The sequence below is a fragment of the Globicephala melas genome, chromosome 5 (assembly GCF_963455315.2).
Source record: "Globicephala melas chromosome 5, mGloMel1.2, whole genome shotgun sequence".
In the NCBI taxonomy this organism is placed as follows: Eukaryota; Metazoa; Chordata; class Mammalia; order Artiodactyla; family Delphinidae; genus Globicephala; species Globicephala melas.
The window spans coordinates 129,113,861-129,140,796 of NC_083318.1; the positions used below are offsets into that span (position 1 = coordinate 129,113,861).

The 26,936-nt window shown below is 35.6% G+C and overlaps 1 protein-coding gene across 6 annotated transcripts in view; it reads right to left on the bottom strand.

The window, feature by feature from the left end:
* Positions 1 to 7,626: 7,626 nt before the first annotated feature.
* Positions 7,627 to 26,936, bottom strand: part of CCSER1 (coiled-coil serine rich protein 1) — a 1,273,261-nt gene continuing 1,253,951 nt past the window's right edge. For 3 of the 6 annotated variants that reach the window (XM_060299793.1, XM_060299791.1, XM_060299790.1), the window contains one exon: positions 14,085 to 14,318. In XM_060299793.1, the coding sequence (XP_060155776.1) occupies positions 14,233 to 14,318 (86 nt within the window). In that variant the 3' untranslated portion in view covers positions 14,085 to 14,232. Of the gene's footprint in view, positions 14,319 to 26,936 lie in introns of all 6 variants that reach the window. The other 3 variants (XM_030865665.2, XM_030865664.2, XR_009564123.1) reach the window with 2 other exon arrangements.

Here is a 26,936-nt window from a genome sequence, read left to right on the forward strand (position 1 = left end):
TCAGCAGTAGGTGGGTCTATGAATTAGCTTGCCTGCTCTCCAGGGGCAGTGGGATGGAACCCAGGGTCTCCATGACTCATTGTTTGGGAACCCTAATCAGTAAAGACTGAATTGAATTTCCTGGTAAGATGAGGCCACTGTTCTTGCTCTGCAGATGGGGAAGACCATGGGCTGTGCTTTCTGTTCAAGTGCCACTGTTAACAGAGCTGTTGCATGGGCTACACAGCTTTCCATGTGCTCTGATAAGGTTCCCTGGTCAGGAATGCTGAAGGCTGTATTCAGCAATAAGTGGGGCTATGAATTAGTTTCCTTGCCGATGCACAGCAGGAAAGGCATCTCCAGGGCCACTAATGCTCTTTGTTTGTGGTTTTGACTCAAGCCAACCCATGCCCCAAGTTCCCTGACCAAACAGGGCCACTGGCTTTGCTCTGGGGGTGATCAGCTCTGCCTGCCCACATCTCAGCTCCAGAGTTGCTGGGATATGCAGTTTCCAGGTGTTCTCACCACCCCTTCCTGTCAGACGGGGCTGAGGGCCACACTTCTCAATGTGTAGGTCTGTGTTTCTGGCTCCTGCCTAGGCAGAACTGAGAGGGTCCACTTCAGGCAACTGCTAAATTTTCCCAAATAAGTTTTCTGATTGGGAGGAGTAGGGAGCCATGATCCACAGCAGGTGGAGCTATGGTTCAGCTCTTCTGCTTAGTGTGAGCAGAAGAGGCTCCAGGTCTGGCACGTCTTCTCACTTGGGGACCCAATTTAGAAAGACCTTCACCCTGCCAAATTCCTGGGTCAGACTGTGCCATTGACCTCGTTTGCAGATAAGCAAAGCCACTGGTTGGGACTACTACTTAGGCTCCACAGGTGGGAATTCAGTCCACCAAGATCCAAGTGCTGGTTATTAGAAGCCCTTCCTTCCTTCTCCATTTCAATCAGACTCCCAGTGATTGATCCCTGCAGATTCCTTTGCAATACACATGGGGTGAAGCCATAATAGGGGCTCCCACAAAGTGACCCAGAAGGCTGGGGGCCTGGATGTCATCCCTGGGCTCTCTCTTCTCACTTGGTAAATATTGGAGGAAACATAGGCTCAGGCAAGGCCTCTCAGCATGGTGCTGTGCCAGCCTGGGGGAGGGGCATTGTGGTTGGCATGTAGCTCTTCTCTTACCCTTTAATGTAGTCCATCTTGGTCTCTGTGGTGCAGGGGGTGCCTCAGCCTCACTCCTAAGCTCTAGGATTCTCTCAGTGTTGTCGTGTCCATGAATAGTTGTTAGTTGTCGTTCTGGTGAGGGGGAGCAAAGTCAGTAACAACTTACGTCACCATCTTGATGATGTCATTCCAATGATTTTGATACTTCAGCATTTCCCTTTGAATCTTTTATTGGAGTTTCCATATCTCTGTTTACATCATCCATCTATTTTTGAAGGTTGTCTTCTTATCCCATTAGTGCCCTTAAGATATTAATTGTAGTTACTTTAAATTGCTCTCTGATAATTTTGAAGCCTATATTATATCTGAGTCTCTTTCTGGTGCTGCTTTGTCTCTTCAAAAAAAGACTGTTTTCTTTTTCCTTCCCTGTAGCATACCTTATGATTTTTTGTTGAAAGCCAGATACTGTGGACTGAATGTTTGTGCCCCTCCCCCAATTCATTTATTGAATTTTTAATCCCAAATGTGATGGTATTAGGAAAGGAGAGGGTTCTTTGGGAGATAATTAAGTTATGAGGGTGAAGAAGCCCTCATGAATGGGATTAGCACCATTATAAAAGAGACCCCTGCAAAGCTTTCTTGCCCTTTTGACCATGTGAGGATACAATGAGAAGTCAGCCATATGCAAACAGAAAGAGGATCTCACCAGAACCTGACTATGCTGGCATCATGATCTCAGACATCCAGCCTCCAGAACTGTAAGAAATAAATTTCTGGTGTCAATAAACTACCTAGATTATGGAGTTTTGTTATAGCAGCCCAAACTGACTAAGCCACCAAACACGGTGTATTGAGTAATAAGAATTGAGATAAATAGTGTGAGGTTTTATGTTACTATGGCTAATATTGGCCTGTATTTATTATTTTCTGTAGCAATATGTGCCAGGGGCTTCAAATTCCTCAAGTGTCCTTGCTTTTGTCTCATTTGTTGACTTTGGCTTCTGTAAGTAATTCTCTTCAGAGAGTTTATACTTTGTAGTGATTTCAGCTGTAATTCACAGTTATATTGGGGCCCTGTAGGTGCAGCTGTAAGTTGTAGGAGAGGGAAAGCTGAAATCTGTCCAGCCTGAGCCAGGAGGAGATCATTCTTGGATCTTTATCATAAGAACTTGGTAGATTTCTTGGATGTAAAATTCATGAAAGTGTGAGGTCCTCCCAAGACTGTGTTCCTATGAGTTTCTTACACTTATGCTCATCCACACTCAAACTCCAACAACTCATTAAAATTACAATTTAAGTATTTGTGTTGGCTTATCTCTAGCGGTGTCTGCTCCAGGTAAACTGATATTGGCTGTGATTTTCTGGATTTGACCGTTTTCATATTTCAGGGTTGCCGTTTGCCTTGCAACCTAGTTCTCTTGACCTGGGTCCAAGAAATATCATTGATTTTCAGTTTGTTTAGCTTTTCCTTGTTGTAAGGATTGGAATCGTAATTTCCAAGATCTGTATAAGTTGGAGCTGAAACAGATAATCTGTCAATTATATTTTATTTAAGGAAGTTTCCTTCAATTTTAGTCAGCTATGTTTTTTATCATAAAGATGGGTTAATCATCATCAAGAGCTTTTTTAGACACTAATTGTTGACATAATTATGTGATTTTTTTCCCCTCTAATTTTTTATGATGGGTTACATTGACATTTTCTGATGTTGAAAATGTATCTTTGCATTCTTGATATGAACCCTCATGGTTGATATATTTTGTTTAATGTTGGTTCAATTGTCTAATATTTTATTTGGAATTTTTCTTCCATGTTCATAAGTAAAATGGATCTAAAATTTTCTTTTTTCTTCCTGTTCATAAGTAAAATGGGTCTATATTGTCCTTAATTTGGAAGCAGATTTATAATAATCTTAACAGTCCTTGGTAACTTTGGATTTTTTTCAAATTTCTAGATTATATACTTTTAGAATTTACTATTCTTTGCAAGATTGGTAGAAATTTGTACCTTTTCAATACTAAGCTGTGAGGTTTAATTATAAGTGAATTGGTCCAGTGACAGTAGTCCTAACCCCTTCCCCCTAGCACTCCCGTGAACCACATCTTAAGCAATTATCTTGAGAATTATTTCTAAGAGTTGGTTTGTGAATATCATGAAAAGCTTGCACACTTATTCATAGTGATGATATTCCAAATATAAAGAAAACTGGTGCCTTTTAAGTCTGCTTTGTGTGACTTGCCAAAGTCATGTGCTTTTCTAATGGCCCAAGAACTCACAGAGATTCTGTAGGACAACTACAGTAGATAAAATTAATTAGCAAGTTTTTAAATGATAAATGTGAGCTATTGTGATAGATTTTCTCATATATATTATCTAATTTAGTCTTTAACCTTTTGTGGTAGGAATTATTACCCACATTTTCACAAATGAGAAAATTTAAGATTTACAGAATTAGATAATTTTGCCAAGTCTGCATAACAAGTAGGCTGTGCAGCCAAGGTTCAGAGTTACTGCTTTCTCACTCCAAAGTCTGTATTCAATGGCCTTTTTCCCTTTGCTATGCAGGTATGGTAACACTAGGATAACGTAAAATCGTTCTATTTTTCTATCTCAAACTTCTGTTTAACATATAAGGCTACTGCTCAGTTTAGAAACCTTTCTTAATAACTCTGGTAGGAATAATTTTGCTCTTTTCTGTGTTTATATAGAACAGCACTGTCCGCTATAGCAGCCATCTAGGCCTCTCACTGGCTATGTGACTTGGGACAAATCCATAACCCTTATTGTTGTCACAGGTAAAAAATAGGAATAATAATATGAATACTTACCAAGGCTTGTTGTGAGGATTGAATAAGAAAATCCATGTTTTTATTTTGTTTTTTTTAATATTTAAATTTATATTTATATGTTATGTTAACCAATTAATATAGTGCCTGCCTATATATATAGGACAACACTCAGTAATTGTTAGGCATTATTAAAATCACTAAGAATCCATCTCAGGTCACTAGACAGAACCCCTAACCACTATTTCTCTGTGAATAAATGAAACATAATCTAAACCCCTGAGTACAGGCAAATTATAATTTTGCCTTTATGTCCTAACTGCAGAGCACACAATTTGGCAGATGGTAGGGAACCATACATATAGGTGGGCTGCATATGCGTGAATGTAGCTGGTTATGCATGTACTATAGTACATTAACATAACGGCTTCATTCAGGAATACTAAAATTGTCCTTAACAAAAATTAAAAAAGGAAAATTCTCTAAAGTGTTGATAAATTTTTCTGAGTGACTGCAACCCTATTAATTTTAAATCTTATATTCAATTTTTATTCTACCTGCCCCAAAGCATGGAGAAGGTCTTTTAACATTAAAAATTTCAGTGGAAAATTGAGGGTCTATTATTACTAACCTAGGATTTAAGGCTTTCATGCACGTGTCAAGAGAAAGCTTAAAGGAGGTAATTTATAAGGCTGCTATCTCATTAAGGAATTATTGGAGAGAGAGAATTGGAACACCCTGACTCTTTACAATATAACAAAAACAAAACAAAATAGCAAAGACTTTGGCCATTTGTATTTGTTCCCGTCCTCTATATGATATACTTCTCAAATGTTAAGCAGTGACGTTTTTCTGCCATCTCTGATTGTCAGCTAAGTATAGCATCAATACTCCATAACCAATACTCATAAGAGGCAGTGTTTTCTGTTCATCATAATATATTACCATTAGATATATTGGGAAAGTGTTTTATCACCTCCTGCAGTTGAACAGTTCAAGGACTATAAATATTTGAACCTATTCCTAATAATGTGATTAATTCCTTTCTAAAGTATTTGTACACTCTCCTTTGAAAGATGAATATAATCATCTTTGGGACAAAAACAAATTGCATGTTTCCAGTGACTCCAATTTTATGTTTAATGTAATAGCATGGTTATCTTGATTCATGTAATAGGCTTATCTGTCATGTGAATGAGTTGATGTGAATGACTGTATTGGTTCCTGGACTTCACTATGAAAGATTCCTGTGGAAACCTCTACATTCAACCCTTATTTCTGAAAGTAGAGGTTGATGTAACTCTCACTGAATAATCAGATGTTGGGTTGTTTAAGTTGATCTTAAAATATTCTGCATCAACTTCTTGTGTTCTACTAATTCTTTTTATTGTCCTTCTGACTTTCTATTATAATTCAGGTAGATATTAAATGATTACTTTAATTTCAACAACAGGTAATAATATAATCTCATTAGCCAATGTCTATTCTTAGGCAGTTATAAATACTGGCTCTTCATTTTAGTTTCCACACACAAGACAGTCCTTCAGTACACTGTTGAAAATCTTATAAATTTATTTTTGTCTGCGTTGGGTCTTTGTTGCTGTGCGCAGGGGCTACTCTTCATTGAGGTGAGCGGGCTTCTCATTGCAGTGGCTTCTCTTGTTGCGGAGCACAAGCTCTAGGTGCGCGGGCTTCAGTAGTTGTGGTGCGTGGGCTCAGTAGTTGTGACTTCTGGGCTCTAGAGCAGGCTCAGTAGTTGTGGCACATGGGCTTAGTTGCTCCACGGCATGTGGGATCTTCCCAGACCAGGGATTGAACCCATGTCCCCTGTATTGGCAGGTGGATTCTTCACCATTGCACCACCAGGGAAGTCCCCAGGCATACTTTTGAGCCATCTGTTCTGTGTGTAAAGATAAAACTCTTATCAGTCTCTGACCTAATGTATCCAGTTTAGACTCATTAATGTCAGCCATGTAGGTGAATTTCCAGGATGTGGTTATATATCACTGTTCACCAGATTTCAAGACCGAGTTTACATGTATATCCCTCCTCTGTCCAGCTCTCCTTTTATAGAAACTAATAATGTAGAGTCCAAACTGGCATAAGCAATAATACCTTCAATACGGTTTCTAACTAAAAGTTAACTTTACTTAAATATTTCTGTTTTCATATATAAGAATCTGTAAAATGAAAAATAAACAGAATTAACCGAAACCCTAGCAATGAATCACAACGTGCAAAAGCATCTTCTAGCATCATCATTATTATTTTTTTGGTCATATGATTACCAGTGTATATAAGTAATGCTTTTAAGTGAAGCAATACTCTCTCCTCTTGTGAAATTAAGGGTATGGGGAAGACCTACAAATGAGGCTAAACAAAGTGCTCACTTGGCTAAATTATAATTAAGTTAACTTTCTGTGTAAAGGTTGGTTCTACTTTCATGGTCATCTTCTGAAATGTGATTTGATTTTCAAATTGTCCTTAAGCCATGATATTTACTGTGTCACTTCTGTACATTTAATGCTGTAATGCCTGGTCTATTGATAGTATCTCTACAAATGTCAAAGCATTTTTTATATTAGAGAAATAAGCGTAAAATGGAATGAGATGTGTAAGAGCCATTTAAAGTAAGATTAAAATGAGACTTTGAAAAAATGTATAAACACTATATACATCAATATTCCATTTTAAATATTTTTAAATGACTGTTTTACAATTGAAATTTTAAAGAGAAATATCTGTATAATTCATCCACAAGAAAGTGCCGATTGATTTTAATCATAACCAAAGGGTTTGTAAGTGATTGCCAACAGAATTTAGAAGTGGAGGTTACACGTTTCCATAAAGTCTTCAAAATAACCCCTAAAATTTAGTACCTTCACTAATTTAACTAAAAATTACAGTGATTCTTGACATTCTTTATAGAAAATAGAGTTCAGAATCAAAGAGAAACTCTTCCTGTGGTCAGGAAAATTGATTGAATCTTAAACCATAAGGTCATATTACAAATAAATTATAAAATGTATCATACTGGTTTATTTCAGCTTTTTGAAATCATATTATATAAAGCATACACCAGAGGAGCACAATTTACTCTGAAGTTGTGAGGTTATAGAGAATATCTGCTGAGTTGAAACATAAGACGTTAAAGGTATGCTTTTAAGGCATTGCAGCAGCATTTTAAGTGTACGTTCTTCCCTACTGGCTGTTAAGGATGCCAAATGGATACATATTCATGCACTGCTTCAAATTCTTGAGTAGCTCTTCTGAATCGTCCATCTTTCAGCCACTTTAGAAAACTGTGTGTGTGTGTGTGAGAGAGAGAGAGAGAATTTAGGATAATTTCGTATTTTTTGTATTGTTACAAAACATAAAGTTTTATGAATTATAAAGTCAAAACAATCTAAGATATATTTTGAATTCTGCCCAGTTGTAAGAAATGAAGATAAAGAAATATAGTTCAGAATAAGAGAGTCCACACATGGATTAAAATGAAATGATAGCATCATATTCCCCCAGTGGTCTCTGTGATATTGTACTTTATTACCGTATATCGGAATGAAGAAAAAAGCATGGTGGCAAAGGATGTGGAAATAGAAGTCAACTAGCTGATGGAGTAAGTGGCTGATTTGCCTCTTCCCAATGAGCACGACTTCAAGAACCTAGAAATAAATCACACTGCTTTATGCTCAGTGTGAATACATGTGTAAACCAATCTATCACTAAGACAGGTTCAGAACAAATTAATGTCATAATAAAAGCAGTCAAGTAGCACACAACGTATTTGTTGTTTTAAAATTTATTTTGCAGAGGGATTATGCATATTTTTCTAATCGTCATGCTTAAGTGTATCAATCTTTTCTCAGAATACTAGTCAAATGGTGAAATTTCCATTAAATAAAATCACTGTTCTTTGGGAAATTAAAAGCCTTGAAAGAAATTATACTATGGCATTCAATATTACTAAAAATTGTAATTTCTAGAGTAATTTGCTATTTATTATCTGTCTCACTAAATCATTAGTTTTAGAGAATAGAAAATATTACAAATGTTAATAATCTCAGATCCAAATATATTAGAATATGTTGAATAGTTCTTTTCCCCTTAATAGGATCTAGGTAAGTTAATATTCCAGTTCCCTTGCATTCCTGAAAACAAGACTTTGGAAGAGACAATTCATGGGGGGATTATATCTTATTTAGACATTAGTTAGGTATATATGATTAACTACAAAATAAAATGTATTTAAAAATTTAGAGCAAATAAATTTCTATTTCCCATTTAATTTCAGTTCCTTCCAAATATTTAAGGAACTTTAAGTCAGTTGTAATTTTTGTCCCTAGACACAAATATCAATTTTGTAATTATCTTTTAAAAAAATGTATATAAGGCAACACAAACACATCAAATTCAATGATGTTTATATCAATATCCTCAGAAAATGAAGGAAAGAAATAGTAAGATAATCTGATAACTAGGTTATTTTTCACTTACTGTATGTTTTCCTTATGCTAGACACTTTATTGGCTCTCTACTTTAAAAAATACAGCATGCAATTATTTCTATTTTTCCCATTGCCTTCAAGGAAAGAAAATTAGGGTGTCAGATTTTCTAGAAGTAACCCTGAAATATATAGTAAGTGCTTTCCTCTCAGGATTCTATATTTATTGATCTAAACATCAATAATTGTTCTAAGAAAAGCTTTGGAATGAGTAGTTTTCTGGTTTGCTAAAATAGATCATTGCTCAGATTTTCTTTCCTAGCAACAGCAATAGAATTTTAAGAGGAGTATAGCAAATTGAGACAGCACATATTTGCTTGAATCACTCTGCCTCCTTGGGAGGAAGCCTAACTCTGGAGATAAGCATAGTATAAATGGAAAGATCAAGGGATATGAAATCCAGTTTAGTTAAACATACATGCTGTGTGTCCCTGGCAAATTACCTAACGTTTCTGATCTCATCTGTGAACTGAGTAAAACAATAGCAGACTTACTAGGATGAAAATGAATGCTATGGACTGGACATTTGTGTTCCCCCCAAACATATGTTGAAGCCCTAACCCCAATGTGATGGAACATGGAAGTGGGGATTTTGGAAAGTAATTAGGTTTAGATGAGGGAGGGACCCCATGATGGGATTAGCAACCTTATAAGACCACAGCTTGTTTATTCTCTGCCATGTGAGAAAACAGAAGAACGAAGCTATCTAAACCAGGAACTGAATCAGCTGGCACCTTTATCTTAGACTTGCAGCTTATAGAGCTGTAGAAAATAACTGTCTATTGTTTAAGCCACCCACTCTATGGTATTTTGTAACAGCAACCTGAGCTTAACAAAGCAATGAGGTAACGTCTGGAAAGGATGTTAAGATGTAGAAAATTCTTTTTCTTGAATTTTATGTTCAAGAGGAAAAGTATGTTTGTTAAAGTGGTGAAGTTAATGGGGCTAGATTGAAAGTTCTCTAAAAGGAACCATGATATCCCACTTCAAGATTAGTTAGGTAGATGAAACCCACTTTGTATTAGTAAGAATTTTCATTGTCTTAATTTCTATGGGAAAAATTTCAGGTCTGAAATAGGGTGAACTGCCTTCATCCTTTTCCATAGATAACACACCTGGAAAATGAGATCTCTGACATATTTTTGGGCTACACTACTTGGTACTGAGCAGGTGGGTTCTGAGCAAGATCAAATTTATTGTCAATAAATAGTTGGTGGATATGTTTGTGATTCTATTGGTGAAAGAACTTGGCACAGATTGAGATTTGAAAAATAAAAATTTGGCAATGCTAATGTATATTGTTAGAGAAGAGGGCTTTGTTTAGTTGGTTGATAGTTGGCTGTTTGCTCTTATACCACAGTGCAATTCAACTTTTTGTAAGAACCCAACTAGTTTATATTTTCTCAATTCAACTTTTTGTAAGAACGTAACTAGTTGATATTTTCTATCATCCCTGCCATGTGTATAGATATAGCCTAGTGTTGGCATGACAAAATTAGCACATGGAAAAAGAACAAGAAAAAAAGAGTTTAAATTCCAGGAGGAGTAAATTACCAAAGAAATATTATGTGTGAGTGAATTATTTCTTGGGGTAAAAAAAGAAAATATATAAAAGGATTTGATAATAAAGCCTAAATAGAGTCAAGTTCCAAAATGCAATCAAAATCCTTAGAATAAATGAATCAGTACTATATTTAAATGGATACATCACCAGGGAAAAGCCTCCAGCTGTGGGGAATGTGATTCAGGGATAAGAACGGCAATCACAGACAGCATCTCTACAGGCATCCCCCTTTCTTTTTCCACGTTGATCTACAGGTGATTTAATGGAGTTGTCAGTGCTGTTTTGAAGCACTTCCTACTTCTACAGGTATTTGGAATATAAAGTTCTAAAAGTGGAAAAGTAGAACAAAATTTAGACTATAAGACCATAGCCAGTATTCCAAGTTACCCACTACAGTGGGTTACTTACTACTTCTTAATAATGAGAAAGGTGATAATGAATGTCACCATTCAATAAACTGCTTCTGCTATTCATCAGCAACTAAGTTACTAAGAAAGGTCTTGGGAGGACGAGTGGAATATGATCATTTATCTTGATCATTTACCTTATCCTTAAATACATGATAATAAAAAGAAAATATTAACTCTTTTTAGGGGAAGTGTTATCTCTGTTAAACACACACAAGGTAATAAAATAAAATGTGAAAATTTCTTTGAATTCAGTAACACTCAGAAAATTAATGACAATAGGCTAGGTTGAAATCTTGGGAAATACAAGGTGTAAAACGCAGGTCATAAACCCAGATTGCTTAAGAAGATCTTGGTAAACATTTTAAGTAAGTGTGGGCATGTCTACAAATGTTTATTGTTGACTAGTGGCTGGCTATTTTATTTATATCTCAATCAATAAATAATAAAAACAACTTGAATGATATGTGGCCCTAGGTCCTTACCCTGAGCATATTGATATTGGTAGATTCACACCTTTAGCACTGCAGCTACAGTTTCATGGTGTCATTTGCACAAAGACTATGGTGCTCCAAAGAAGAAAAAAAGAGTTTGGAGAGAGAGTAATTTTGCTGTGACTCTGTTAGCATATAAAGTTATTTGAAAAAAAATCAATGACTTCATAGAAATACAGTTGCATCTTCCAATAATTACAAAAATGAGAACAGTTTATTTCAGGTGGAAACAGCTTTTCCTTAAGGAATATCTCTTCTTAAGTGTCCTTTAAAACACGTTCTAAATTCAGAAAAGAAGATTTGCAGCAGAAATTTTACAGAGTTACTTAGGCTTAGCTACACATACACATGCACAGAAGAAACAGGAAGGGAAAGAAAAGACAACTGCTTCCATCAGAAAAACAAGCACTTTTTCCCCCTGGTGTCATGTCTTTGGATATGTACCGCCTTGGAGAAATGTATAAATCATTTTTATACATGGAACTGTCTTAGAAAACTAGAGATTTTAGTACAAAGAAATCAATTTGCTGAAAGAATGCCCACATAAGTACTCTATATACACAAGAGGAACTTACAAAGAACCCCTGTTTTACAGTTATTGATGTATATTAGCATAGTGGGCTTACACCTTCTCCAGGCCTGAGTTACACTTAGTATTACAAATAATATTATAACAATGCTGAAAATACTGATACAAAACAGCTTTAAGATGATATTTCCAAAAAATAGCCCTCCTTTTAAAATTGAACTGTTTAACCCAGGTTTTCTTTTTGAATGTTTCAGCTTTAAAAAAGATTTTTCAAGAAAATACTAGCATTTAAAACATCTCTTAAAATGTCTATTAAATGACAGATTTTCTTAAATAGATTATTTTTTACAAAGTATAATTCAAAAGTCTATCTTCCAGGAAAGCAAAACTATAAGCTCCAAAAGTCCAAATCAAAAACATTATTTGTGATACATAGTTCTTCCATATCCTGGGAAAAAATCCTTGATTATTTGACCGTTCTGATTTATTTACAGACTTCAAATACTCTAGTAACACACACCAACTTTTAGGACAAATGAAGCTGAATACCACAATTAATAATCTTAATTTTTCTATCATTTCTTAAATACCATCCAGCCCAAAATGTCTGTCTGCATGAATATTATAACTTCTAAAGTATAGTGGGAATTTTAGATAGCAGTCTCATTAAGCGAAGCAAATTGCAGTGTGCATTATTCTCTTTTGGCAGAATTACAAACACACACAAAAAAGAAAACATTTGGCAAACATTTGTCTTGATGCACATGTGTTTTCCTTTGGAAAACCAAAATTACAAATCCAGCATATCCACTAAACTCTTTACTCTTATCAATTCTAATCGAAGTTTGAAAAGTGGTTAAAGTTTAATAGTTAAAGCTAGTGGGGGGATATCTAACGGCTTTTTCCCAAAGCATAGAGCTCAAATGCACTTTTGCTTTAGGAGATGCATTTCACACATAGCTTTAATTTAAGCAAGTTAGTCAGGTGCCATGCTAAAACTGCTATCTCAGTTTCCCTTTATTCATTTCATGGATTCTGTCAGAGAGCACAAGGGAAACAGATCATGCAGTAGGTATGACAATTTCAATTTGCATGGACTGTGCCTAATATGGATTCAGTTATTAGCTTTTATCTTCGTATAAGAAAGCTGCAGCCCTGATTCCTACTGGTCATTTTAAAATTATTTATTTCTATAGCTGCATACAGCTCTATGATAAATTAAACATAAAGGAATTATTTATCTCACGTGCACTTATGTATAAGACATATTAGGCCTTGTTTGTTAAAGAGAAATATTTGCCATCAAACGAGTGAAGTATTCCTGTTAGAGATTTATTTCTAAGATCAAACTGCCGAAGTTTACATATATTTTACCTTTTCCTCTAAATCTAGATGACTGAATAGTCAAAATAGTGTAAACTGGGCTACCAAGAAACTGACTTTCTCTTCCTCAATTCATAATGTAGAGTAATTGATGTGGGTTAATAATGTATATAAAGCAAAATTGGACATACATTAAAAAAAGAAGTGAAAAATTAAAAAATATAAGGAAAGTGAAGTAAAATAATTTTCTTAGAATGTTCTATTCCTCAAATTTTTAAAAAATATGGTGATATAACCATGACAGTGACTCAGAGTGTAGCATGTCATGTTTTACACATCATTTGACAAAATTCAGGCAACATTACCACCTCACTGTGTTATGTCATAATACTTCGACATCAATAGCAAAAACTAAAGGCAAATTGTTTCGAAGATCAGAGCTGTCATTCTCTATTTGGCTAGCAATTACTCAGTCTGAAATCCTTTGTGAACTAGTGTGAACTAAACACTTAGAGGATAAAAGAAATACCACTTTCCCCCTTAATCGTATGGCAAGATAAGCTTGATTGTATGTAACAGAGAGACAAAGGCATCTCTAGGTTATATGCAAGCAAGCTTCATTCTTCAAATAAATACACCACCAAATACAAGACTTTAAAATCCCTCTTTTCTCTCTCTATTAACTATGTAATTTAAAATTCCTTACAATCGCTTTATCTATTCTGCACATCTATTTTCACAGTAACACCATTAAGTGAACAGAGTGCTATTTGATATTATCTTCTGAAACTTCAATGCATATCAGTGACTGATAAAAATAAAAGATAAATAAATTATGGCCTGTATATAAACCAGCAAGATGGTCTCATTTATTATACATATATATAATAAAGTCTCCAAAGCTATTAAACCTAATTCAATTAACATGCTTGAACCCTCATTCTAAAACAAAAAAGTAAAGTTCTTTGTTTATAACTAAAAATAAAAAGTAATAAAAAATACATGAAAATTTAAACATGAGCTATGCACGAGAAACACTAACCGTCTTATCCTACCCAGAGACAGGAATGGGGTGATTTAATTACCCATCCTGCTGGCCTAGAGCCTGCAGCTCAGTTGTGTGTAAATTGTGATGGAGGAAAACATTCTTTCTGCTGTACATGTGTAAAGAGATTGGCCCTCTTGGCGGTTGTCCAAACCTGCCTGTAAAGGTTGAATGCTGTCGGGCCACAGCAGCTTGGTCCTTTGGTTTCTCTGAGAACGTGGAGAGCCCTTCGGTCTTAGCTATTGGTTTCAGAGAGTTCTGCCCTACAGTGGCCCGTAAATTCTGGGTGACCTCTGACGTGAGGGTTTCGTAAGTTCCTCTGGAGTGTTTGATAACTTCCACTAGTTCCTTGTCCTTCAAAAAATTGCTTAAACATAGACTGGAGAGCTGACAGTTCTTGCTTTTGTAGGGGCTTGTCTGGTCCGCTGCTGAGTATCTAAAACGGTCCTCGGTGGGAGTATGCATTGCTTTTCTGTCCCTTGTGCTGAGACTTTGGTTCACAATTCGATTTCGATATGTAGCCTGAGGTAAAGACATGGAAAAGAAAAGATGTCTTTAAAAAATACGTCCATAGCACACACACCAGGGTGTTGCTTTCGCATTTGTGTCCAAAACCATAAGTTTTCAACAAGCCTTAAAAAATATCAATAGAATTATTTTCTCTTTTCCATGAGATTATATTTACCAGTGCAATTCTACTGTAAAGAGTGGTTAAATGAATAACTAACTCTAAAAGGCATTTATTAAAATACTTTTTTAAAGAGCAGTTTTAAGTTGGCAACAAAATTGAGAGGAAGGTACAGAAATTTCTCATAGACCTGCCTCCACACATTCATAACCTCCCTCATTATCAACATTACTCAACAGAATGGTGTTACTTTTTACCCAGGATGAACCTATGCTGACACATCATAATTACCCAAAGTCCACAGCTTACCTCAGGGTTCACTGTTGGAGTTCTATATTCTATGGGTTTGGACACACTTAATAATGACATTTATCCATTATTATATTGTCATACAGAGTATTTTCCCTACCCTAAAAATCCCCTGTGCTCTGCCTACTCATCTCTCCCCTCCTGTCCCCACCACTGGCAACTACTATCTCCATAGTTTTGCCTTTTCAGAGTGTCACAGAGTTGGACTCATACAGTATGTAGTATTTTCAGGTTGGCCTCTTTCACTTAGTAATATGCATTTCAGGTTTCTTGATGTCTTTTCATGGCTTGATAGCTCATTTCTTTTCAGAGTTGAATTAAAAGGCATTTTGAAATGTGTTTATCTAATTTCCTAAGTTTGAATTCTATAATTTTCTCTGAGAATACATGTTATTTTAATAAGTAATGAACATCTATGTATGAATCTATACATTTTTGTTGGATTTAATATGCTATATTTACTTGAGTGTATGCTCAGAGAGTTTTAGAATGATCAATATCATGACTTGTATCAGCCAAGTGGTGACCTAGAAATTTAAGGAAGTAAAAAAGAAGTCACTCCAATGACCTACAGAGAACAGGGCACTTAAAAGAAATTTCAGCATTTAGACTTTTGGATGCACTTTATTAATCAAAATCAGGTCCATGACTGTAGGCCCATCTGCTTTCTCACAAGAAGTTTATACTCTAATTACAGGAGCAAGACATAGCTTATTGAATCATGTTGTGGAGGAAGCAAAGATTACAAACTGGCACCAGAATTCCTCTTGAAGAGAGCACTGTCTTGGTTTAGAAAAATACATTGAGATAGAAACTAACTAGTTGGCTTATTGCTCTGGTGGCAAAAAATGAAGGATTTATTGTTGTTACAAAGAAGGAGGAAAAAAGGGAAGAGAAAGAGGTAAGAGAGAGGAGAATAGAGCACATGGCAGTAGGCTAGTACAAAATGTGCTGAAGGGCCAATGAAAATTTCTGTGTACCTGACATCTAAATGGCATAGTTTTTAAATACCCAACTTTACATTGTTTGTTCCCTAGAAAACCATTTCTCCAAACCTGGTCTCTACTTTGAGCCCTAATTTACTTACCCGGCATCATCACTTTGACTAATTAACATTCCTAATCTGACATAAAACAAAACCAAAAAAGTAAACTTGATTTTGAGTCTGCAACCTGTTCTTCCCCAAATACCCTCCTTCTCACTAATGGTACCACTATCAGGCCAACATCTCTAAATCACCTTTGCTTTCTCTTTTTCCTCACATACCTTTAAATCAAGTCCTTGCTGATGTACTGCAAATAGGCAACCTTAAGTCGTCTACTTCTCCTATCTCCAATCTAAACCTCCTGACCCAATTCTCTGGTACATATTAAGCATTTGATAAATATTTGATGAAAAATAGCTTATCTGCTTGAGATAATATATTTATTGAGTGTGTATTATATGCCAAGCATTTTTCTAATGCCCTTATTTATCCCTCACAAGAGTCTCTTGAGGTAGCTTCTATCAGTCCCATTACACAGGCTAGAAAAGAACACAGTGAGTTTGTGCTCTACAGATAGTGTAAGATAGACAGTCTGCTTGATTAACTACTGATTCATTCTGCCTCCCAGTATTCCCATGGGAATATTTCTAAAATGTATCACATTTTCCTAAAATAAAGTACATGCAGAACCATACTGTAACTTAAACTGAGGCTTCAAGATTATCATTACTGAGATGAATATCCCCAATTTTCTGTAAAACTAAGTTCTATTAGGGGATATCTTTAGGGTGTCTTTATACTCAGTGACTTCAGATTGAGATATTTTGCTAACCATGTGTTTTCTTTCTTTAAATTGTCTTAATGTCTGTAGTAAGCTGCCATTCTAGTTTTTAATTTGTGCTTACATATATCAGACCCTCTCCATTCCTTCTAATTTGCCATTTTAACTCTTCCCTTGATTTGCAGTAGAGATAGTAAGGCTGGTTACCTGTTTGTATGAAAGAAGCATTGTATGACTTACAGAAGGTGTTTCAGGGACTTTCTTGGGAGTAAAAGAAATAGGCTAAGTATTTGGACCTACTTAGAAATGTGAGATTTTCTTTTCTTTTCATCTTTGTGACTTTACTTCTATAAGATGCTTACTTAACTGTTGAATCAGTTATTGAAAGATCCTCAAACACTGTGCCTGATATCACATCCAAATGTCAGAAACATGGGTATAAAATACTCTGAGAAAAAAATTCGTTTCAGAACAGAAGAGCCATTGGTAAATTCATCTTGATAATAAACCTTTCTATTCTATTTATATACATGCTGCCTAGGAAAGCTGAGGAGCTGAGTGGAAACTTCATTTCCATTACTTTAACATTAGATTTGGGGAAATGTTCATCATTTTCTTTATGCGATCATTTTAACCCTCCTGGGATATATTACATTAAATTGAATATAGTTTTAATAAGACATATTGAAAGGGATCAAATGACTCAATCCCACAGGCAGACTCAGTGTTCTCTGGTATAACATCTGATCCTACAAGGTACATATGCATCTACTATAAAAGGAAACAAAATGAAATGATCTATTTTTTTAAATGCATATTTAAATCACCCATTCCTGTTTGTTCAGCATAGTTTGCTTTTAACATCTTAGACTTTTCCTTTTTTTTTTAGTTCTTTGTGATGTTCATCATTAAGTCTAGGGCTCACAGTGTACATGGGTGACTGCATAGCACATGGGGCTAATGGCATGGATTTGGGGTCAGACAAATAAAGGTTCCTTTGCTGATTTGATAAATATTTATTGACCTCTACTGAGAGCAAGGTGCTATATTATGTGATAGGAAATAGTATTGTTCATAAGAGAACCAGCTCTTGCCTTTAGGCAGCTTGAGGTCTAATGAGAGAATCACCCAGAATCAGACAATTTCTAGCTAAGTGACCATGGCAAGTTAATTACTCTTCCCAAATCTCCAATTTCCTCATCTGGGAAATGAAGATTTACATTCATACCTGTATCTACATACAGGATTATATTTAAGACTTAATGAACTGCTGTGTATAAAATGCCTAATATTATACCTGAAGAATAGTTATCTTGATGACAGCGACAATAAGTATAGTAACAAGATAAAGTGAATACACCTAGAAGTTTCTCTGATAGATGCTTGCTTCATCCTTTAGAAGTAAAACCACTTTGAATACTTCTATCTCAACTTAAAAAAGCACGGTAATTTACTCCAGAATACTTGAGTAATTTTACATTTATTTTTATGGTTTGGTTCCCTAGAACAGATTCTGAGACAAATATTTGAGACAATAAACAAAAGTTTACTAGAGTGTATTCTCAAGTCAACACCCATGGGGTAATGAAGAAAGCAGTGTCTGTCAGAGGGAGAAGTTAACCTCTATTCAATTAAACTATCCATCTCAGATAATCACACAGGGAAATTGGAAGCTGGGATGACTCCTCAGAATTGTCCCCAAGTTAGGCAAGTGGTTGGGAACCTTATACTCTTATATCAACAAGTTATTGGACATTGGCAATATCTGGGAAAGGGGTGTAACCATGAATGAACAGGCTTTTTTTTTTTTTTTGTAAAGGAACTTACTTGAATGCTATTAGCTGCCAACTTTTTTACCAACTGGGAAAATGAAGGCTTTAGTTGTGAAAATGTGTGTGTGAGTGTATGTGTGTGTGATTGGGGTGCGGGAGGAGAGAACTTGGGAGCACACCACAGCATCCACTACACTCATTATCCTACTTATGTACCTATTAGGGGATAATTTGGCATAATGGAAAGAACACTGAACCTTGGGCCAAAGACTCTAATCTTGTCTGTGCTGCTATCAAACTGTGTGAACTTTGATGAAGAAATTAATTTCTCTGGGCTTCATTTATGAGCCTATTGAAAGAGATGAGGAAAATAGAAGATAAAAATTAGATCTTGAAGAAACTCTAACATTTATTCAATTATCTTCCAGTTCTAAAAGTCTACATTTAAATATGTACTTAATTCTATATAGACAAATATAGGAAAGATCCCTTTGATTCAAAATATAAAAATATATTTTTGCATACATATATATATATATACACACACACACAAAATTTGTATTTGGTTGCAGTAGTCCAGAGGGAAATAAGTTTTTCATCATGCTGCTAATTGATGTTAATTCCTTCTGAAGCTCTTGACATCACTTCCCCAGAGGGAACTTTCAGTGCATATACCTAGCCACATCTTTCTTAAAGCTGGAATTAAATTTCCACAAACTAATATAATTATGTTAGTTTTTAGACAATTTAGTTGTCAGTTATTGTTTTTATTTTTTATAAATTTATTTATTTATTTATTTATGGCTGTGTTGGGTCTTCGTTTCTGTGCAAGGGCTTTCTCTAGTTGCGGCAAGCGGGAGCCACTCTTCACTGCGGTGTGTGGGCCTTTCACTGTCGCGGCCTCTCGTTGCGGGGCACAGGCTCCAGATGCGCAGGCTCAGTAGTTGTGGCTTGCAGGCTCGAGACGCGCAGGCTCAGTAGTGGTGCCTCACAGGCCTAGTTGCTCCACGGCATCTGGGATCTTCCCAGACCAGGGTTCACACCCGTGTCCCCTGCATTGGCAGGCAGATTCTCAACCACTGTGCCACCAGGGAAGCCCCTCAAACAGAATTATTTTATTACCTATCCTTTGGGTTCCTAGTAGAAGATGAATGGATGGCAAATTTAGTGATTAATCAGTCAAAACTGAAGATTATAATAAAATCAGTTCTTTACTTCCCTATAATTATTTTTCCTCTCATTTCTTCACTGGGGTATATAATCTGCATTTCATTGAATTCAGGATGAACGATTTTAAAACACATTATTATTTTACATACCACTATGAAGGAAAAAACAAACAAAACTTATGATGCTAATTAAAAACAGGGCTTCCCTGGTGGCGCAGTCGTTGGGAATCTGCCTGCTAATGCAGGGGACACGGGTTCGAGCCCTGGTCTGGGAGGATCCCACATGCCGCGGAGCAACTAGGCCCGTTCGCCACAACTGCTGAGCCTGCGCGTCTGGAGCCTGTGCTCCACAATAAGAGAGGCCTTGATAGTGAGAGGCCCACGCACCGCGATGAAGAGTGGCCCTCGCTCGCCACAACTAGAGAAAGCCCTTGCACAGAAACGAAGACCCAACATAGCAAAAATAAATAAATTAATAAACTCCTACCCCCAACATCTTCTAAAACAAACAAATAAAAACCACATTCCTTCCTTACCCCATTGACCCATTCATCAGTCACACCAGCCTCTCATTCAAATTTCTTCTGTCTTCACTTCCCTTTCTTAGGTTTGATAGTATTTTTGCATTTGTCTCAATGATACAGCTTCATGTACATGTGAGTATATTCTTTCTTTTGATTTCATAAAGCATTTGGTTTTTAATTTAGAAGAGAGTATGGAATTGAAGGCAATGCAAGTACAAATTTTTTTCATTAATGTCAAAGTTATACTCTTTCTTTCTTTCCATGGCTTTCCATATACAAAATAACATTTGCTATAATACCAAATCATAGTAAAAGCTTTTTGAAAATATTCTTATTGGTAACTCACCACATGTAGTGCTAATACTGCATATAACTCAATCAAAGAAAGGACAATATGAAACTATGATAAAATCCACACAGAGCAATGTAAAAACACTGCAAATGCAACACAGTTGAAAACATTGATTGTAAGATTTATCCTGATTTTAGGGGTTTTATTATATTTAAAAATTGTCTTATAGCTGATGCAAAGAATATATACAGTAATCAGGCCAATGTGCATAGCCCAATTTTCATTAAGGCAGGGTGACATGATAGAATTAATGAGGAGGGGAGCAATGTTTCAGTCACTGCTTAATGAATTTCATATTTTTCTGAACTTTATTTCATGTGTGTGAACTGTACTGGTAATTGCCAAAAATGTTATCAGGCAACAACTTCCTAGTTTCTTATATAGATTAAAAGTTAGCACATGATTGGTTATTTTATTTGATTTTAAGATATATTTTTCTGCAAATGTTCTCCACTTAACCAAAAACAGTATTGTTTTACAATTAGAATTGTTCCTAAAGGAAAAGAAATACTTGAAGCAATTTCCAATAGCTAGTAGAAAAAAAATGGTATTACATTAGAAAAATGGCTAATATTAAATAGTATTTTAACAAATTATAAAGATTACTGAAAATAACATTATAATTTGAATTTAAATAAGAGATGTATATGAAATTATGTTAAAGTGAGCCAGAATTATCAGGAGAAGCTAAGTAGTAACTCTTGGGTAATTCATACTGAGAAGAAACATGCCTCCTGAGTAAGGTTTATGGTTTCTTACTAACGAGCCTCTAGATCAAGTAAGTAGAACGTAAAATGCAGAATACTGTATGTTTTATGTTCAAGAATAGACACTTTGACCCATACTTACTTCCACACCCAAGCCAACTAAAATAGAAGTTTCATAAGGGCAGGGACATTGCCTGTCTTGTTTAACGCTGGATCCACTCCTCCCAATAGTACCTGGCATTTACCAGTAGCTCCTTAATATTTATATAGTCCAGAGAAGAATCTACTACCATGTTTTTTACCCTTACTGATATAGCTTATCTAATATGAAATGTTCTTTCTCTAGACATTTTTATCTCATTGATGAGTTGATTACTTTGATCTATATGGATTGATATACTACCTGGATCTTTTTTTTTTCTCACACACACACACACACACACACACTGTATTTTATTTTTACAAGAGATAAATAGACTGACACCAAGCATTGTAAATGCATGATCACAACAAAAGCAACAATGATTGCAATTACCAAACACGAAACACACTCATACTATGTTATAATATTGACATTCAGTCCAGTAATCCTCCACTGTAACAGCTCCTTTACTTTGCAGTGAAAATTGATTTGTACATTTTTTGCCTCTGAGTACTTGTGGGATTTTTTTTGTTTTTCAAACAAAGTCACAAAAATTATAATCATCCTCATCAGTTCACTCAGTCCCATGTAATTAATTTTTTTTATCTTGATCTTTTGTTAGCACTTTTATGAGTTCATCAGTTTTCCATTAGAGTTCTGAAAATGCTTATTCATTCAGTTCAGCAGTAGAGTCAGTTACCAGAAACCTGTACTTCTCAGTCTTTTCCACGAATTCCTTGAAGATGAAACCCTTTTATAGGAACATATTTGCAAAAGCATCAGAGTACACCGAGGACTGTCTGTAAATGACAAAAGACTTAAAAATGACCACAGTTAAAGATTTGATGAAAGTTCATAATAATGTAATTGACAAGGAAATTTAGTTATTTCTGAGATATACATTTAAAGTAATAACTAGAATTATGACTTATAACATTATACCAGAACATATAAGATTTTTAGGAATTTCATGTAATGTCTGAAACATTTATATTAACATATTTCCATACAAATAACCCAAAGGAAGTTTTGTTTGTTTGTTTGATGACTAATAACACTGCAGTATAAAAAAACAGTTTGATACATATCAGTGTATACATGTCAATCCCAATTGCCCAATTCAGCACACCATCATCCCCACCCCACCGCAGTTTTCCCACTTTGGTGTCCATACATTTGTTCTCTACATCTGTGTCTCAACTTCTGCCCTGCAAACTGGTTCATCTGTACCATTTTTCTAGGTTCCACATACATGCGTTAATATATGATATTTGTTATTCTCTTTCTGACTTACTTCACTCTGTATGACAGACTCTAGGTCCATCCACCTCACTACAAATAACTCAATTTTGTTTCTTTTTATGGCTGAGTAATATTCCATTGTATATATGTGCCACATCTTCTTTATCCATTCATCTGATGATGGACACGTAGGTTGCTTCCATCTCCTGGCTATTGTAAATAGTGCTGCAGTGAACATTGGGGTGCATGTGTCTTTTTGAATTATGGTTTTCTCTGGGTATATGCCCAGTAGTGGGATTGCTAGATCATATGGTAATTCTATTTTTAGTTTTTAAAGGAATCTCCATACTGCTGTCCATAGTGGCTGTATCAATTTACATTTCCACCAACAGTGCAAAAGGTTCATTTTCTCCACATCCTCTCAAGCAATTGTTTGTAGATTTTCTGATGATGCCCATTCTAACTGGTGTGAGGTGATACCTCATTGTAGTTTTGATTTGCATTTCTCTAATAATTAGTGATGTTGAGCAGCTTTTCATGTGCTTCTTGGCCATCTGTATGTCTTCTTTGGAGAAATGTCTATTTAGGTCTTCTGCCCATTTTTGGATTGGGTTGTTTGTTTCTTTAACATTGAGCTGCATGATCTGTTTATATATTTGGAGATTAATCCTTGTCCACTGATTCGTTTGCAAATATTTTCTCCCATTCTGAGAGCTGTCTTTTCGTCTTGTTTATGGTTTCCTTTGCTGTGCAAAAGCTTTGATGTTTCATTAGGTCTCATTTGTTTATTTTTGTTTTTATTTCCATTACTCTAGGAGGTGGATCAAAAAAGATCTTGCTGTGATTTATGTCAAAGAGTGTTCTTCCTATGTTTTCCTCTAAGAGTTTTATAGTGTCCAGTCTTACATTTAGGTCTCAAATCCATTTTAAGTTTATTATTGTGTATGGTGTTAGGGAGTGTTCTAATTTCATTCTTTTACATGTAGCTGTCCAGCTTTCCCAGCACCACTAATTGAAGAGACTGTCTTTTCTATGTATATCTTTGCCTCCTTTGTCATAGATTAGTTGACCATAGGTGCGTGGGTTTATCTCTGGGCTATCTTGTTCCATTGATCTATGTTTGTGTTTTTGTGCCAGTATCATATTGTCTTGATGACTATAGCTTTGTAGTATAGTATGAAGTCAGGGAGTCTGATTCCTCAAGTCCGTGTTTTTCCCTCAAGACTGCTTTGGCTAGTCGGAGTCTTTTGTGTCTACGTACAAATTTTAAGATGATTTGTCTAGTTCCATAAAATATGCCATTGGTAATTTGATAGGGATTGCATTGAATCTGTAGATTGCTTTGGGTAGTATAGTCACTTTCACAATATTGATTCTTCCAATCCAAGTACATGGTATATCTCTCCATCTGTTGGTATCATCTTTAATTTCTTTCATCAGTGTCTTACAGTTTTCTGCATACAGGTCTTTTGTCTCCCTAGGTAGGTTTATTCCAAGGTATTTTATTCTTTTTGTTGTAGTGGTAAACTAGAATTGTTCCTAAAGGAAAAGAAATACTTGAAGCAATTTCCAATTGTCCAGGGAGTGTTTCCATAATTACTCTTTCAGATTTTTCATCATTAGTATATAGAAATGCTAGAGATTTCTGTGCATTAATTTTGTATCCTGCAACTTTACCCAGTTCATTGATTAGCTCTAGTAGTTTTCTGGTGGCATTTTTAGGATTCTCTATGTATAGTATCATGTCATCTGCAAACAGTGACAACTTTACTTCTTTTCCAATTTGTATTCCTTTTATTTCTTTTTCTTCTCTGATTACCATGGCTAGGACTTCCAAAACTACGTTGAATAATAGTGGTGAGAGTGGACATCCTTGTCTCTTTCCTGATCTTAGAGGAAATGCTTTCACTTTTTCACCATTGAGAATGATGTTTGCTGTGGGTTTGTCGTATATGGCCTTTATTATGTTGATGTAGCTTCCCTCTATGCCCACTTTCTGGAGAGTTTTTATCATAAATGGGTGTTGAATTTCGTCAAAAGCTTTTTCTGCATCTATTGATATGATCATATGGTTTTTCTTCTTCAGTTTGTTAATGTGGTGTATCACATTGATTGATCTGCATATATTGAAGAATCCTTGCATCCCTGAGATAAATCCCACTTGAACATGGTGTATGATCCTTTTAATGTGTTGTTGGATTCTGTTTGCTAGTATTTTGTTGAGGATTTTTGCATCTATATTCATCAGTGATATTGGCCTGTAGTTTTCTTTTTTTTGTAGTATCTTTGTCTCGTTTTGGTATCAGGGTGATGATGGGCTCATAGAATGAGTTTGGGAGTGCTCCTTCCTCTGCAATTTTTTGGAAGAGTTTGAGAAGGATGGGTGTTAGCTCTTCTCTAAATGTTTGATAGAATTCACCTGTGAAGCCATCTGGTCCTGGACTTTTGTTTGTGGGAAGATTTTTAATCACAGTTTCAGTTTCATTACTTGTGGTTGGTCTGTTCATATTTTCTGTTTCTTCTGGTTCAGTCTCGGAAGGTTATACCTTTCTAAGAATTTGTCCATTTCTTCCAGGTTGTCCATTTTATTTGCATAGAGTTGCTTGTAGTAGTCTCTTAGGATGCTCTGTATTTTTTCGGTGTCTGTTGTAACTTCTTTTTCATTTCTAATGTTATTGATTTGAGTCCGCTCCCTCTTTTTCTTGATGAGTCTGGCTAATGGTTTATCAGTTTTATCTTCTCAAAGAACAAGCCTTTAGATTTGTTCATCTTTGCTATAGTTTTCTTTCCATTTCATTTATTTCTGCTCTGGTCTTTATGATTTATTTCCTTCTATTAACTTTGGGTTTTGTTTGTTCTTCTTTCTCTAGTTCCTTTAGGTGTAAGGCTAGATTGTTTTCTTGAGATTTTTCTTGTTTCTTGAGGTAGGATTGTATAGCTATAAACTTCCCTCTTAGAACTGCTTTTGCTGCATCCCATAGGTTTTGGATCGTCGTGTTTTCATTGTCATATGTCTCCAGGTATTTTTTGATTTCCTCTTTGATTTCTTCAGTGATCTCTTGGTTATTTAGTAACATACTGTTTAGCCTCCATGTATTTGTGTTTTTTTATGCTTTTTTCCCTGTAATTCAATTCTAGTCTCATAGTGTTGTGGTAAGAAAAGATGCTTGATATGATTTCAATTTTCTTAAATTTACTAAGGCTTGATTTGTGACCCAAGATGTGATCTATCCTGGAGAATGTTCTGTGCGCACTTGAGAAGAAATTGTAATCTGTTTTTGGATGGAATGTCCTATGAATATCAATTAAATCTATGTGGTCTATTGTGTCATTTAAAGCTTGTGTTTCCTTATTAATTTTCTGTCTGGATGATCTGTCCATTGGTGTAAGTGAGGTGTTAAAAGTCCCCCACTATTACTGTGTTACTGTCAATTACCTCTTTTATAGCTGTTAGCAGTTGCCTTATGTATTGAGGTGCTCCTATGTTGGGTGCATATATATTTATAATTGTTATATCTTCTTCTTGGCTTGATCCCTTGATCATTATGTAGTGTCCTTCATTGTCTCTTGTAACATTCCTTATTTTCAAGTGTATTTTGTCTGATATGAGTATTGCTACTCCAGCTTTCTTTTGATTTCCATTTGCATGGAATATCTTTTTCCATCCCCTCACTTTCAGTCTGTATGTGTCCCTAGGTCTGAAGTGGGTCTCTTGTAGACAGTGTTTATATGGGTCTTGTTTTTGTATCCATTCAGCAAGCCTGTGTTTTATGGTTGGAGCATTTAGTCCATTCACGTTTAAGGTAATTATCGATATGTATGTTCCTATGACCATTTTCTTAATTGTTTTGTGTTTGTTTTTGTAGGTCCTTTTCTTGTCTTGTGTTTCCCACGTACAGAAGTTCCTTTAGCATTTGTTGTAGAGCTGGTTTGGTGGTGCTGAATTCTCTTAGCTTTTCCTTGTCTGTAAAGCTTTTGATTTATCTGTGAAATCTGAATGAGATCCTTGCCGGGTACATTAATCTTGGTTGTACGTTCTTCCCTTTCATCACTTTAAGTATATCTTGCCACTCCCTTCTGGGTTGTAGAGTTTCTGCTGAGAAATCAGCTGTTAACCTTATGGGAGTTCCCCTGTATATTATTTTTTGTTTTTCCCTTGCTGCTTTCAATAATTTTTCTTTGTCTTTAATTTTTGCAAATTTGATTACTATGTGTCTTGGCATGTTTCTCCTTGAGTTTATCCTGTATGGGACTGTCTGCGCTTCCTGGACTTGGGTGGCTATTTCCTTTCCCATGTTAGGGAAGTTTTTGACTATCATCTCTTCAAATATTTTCTCGGGTCCTTTCTCTCTCTCTGTTCTCCTTCTGGGACCCCTATAATGCAAATGTTGTTGCGTTTAATGTTGTCCCAGAGGTCTCTTAGGCTGTCTTCATTTCTTTTCATTCTTTTTATTCTGTTCTGCAGCAGTGAATTCCACCATTCTGTCTTCCAAGTCACTTACCGGTTTTTCTGCCTCAGTTATTCTGCT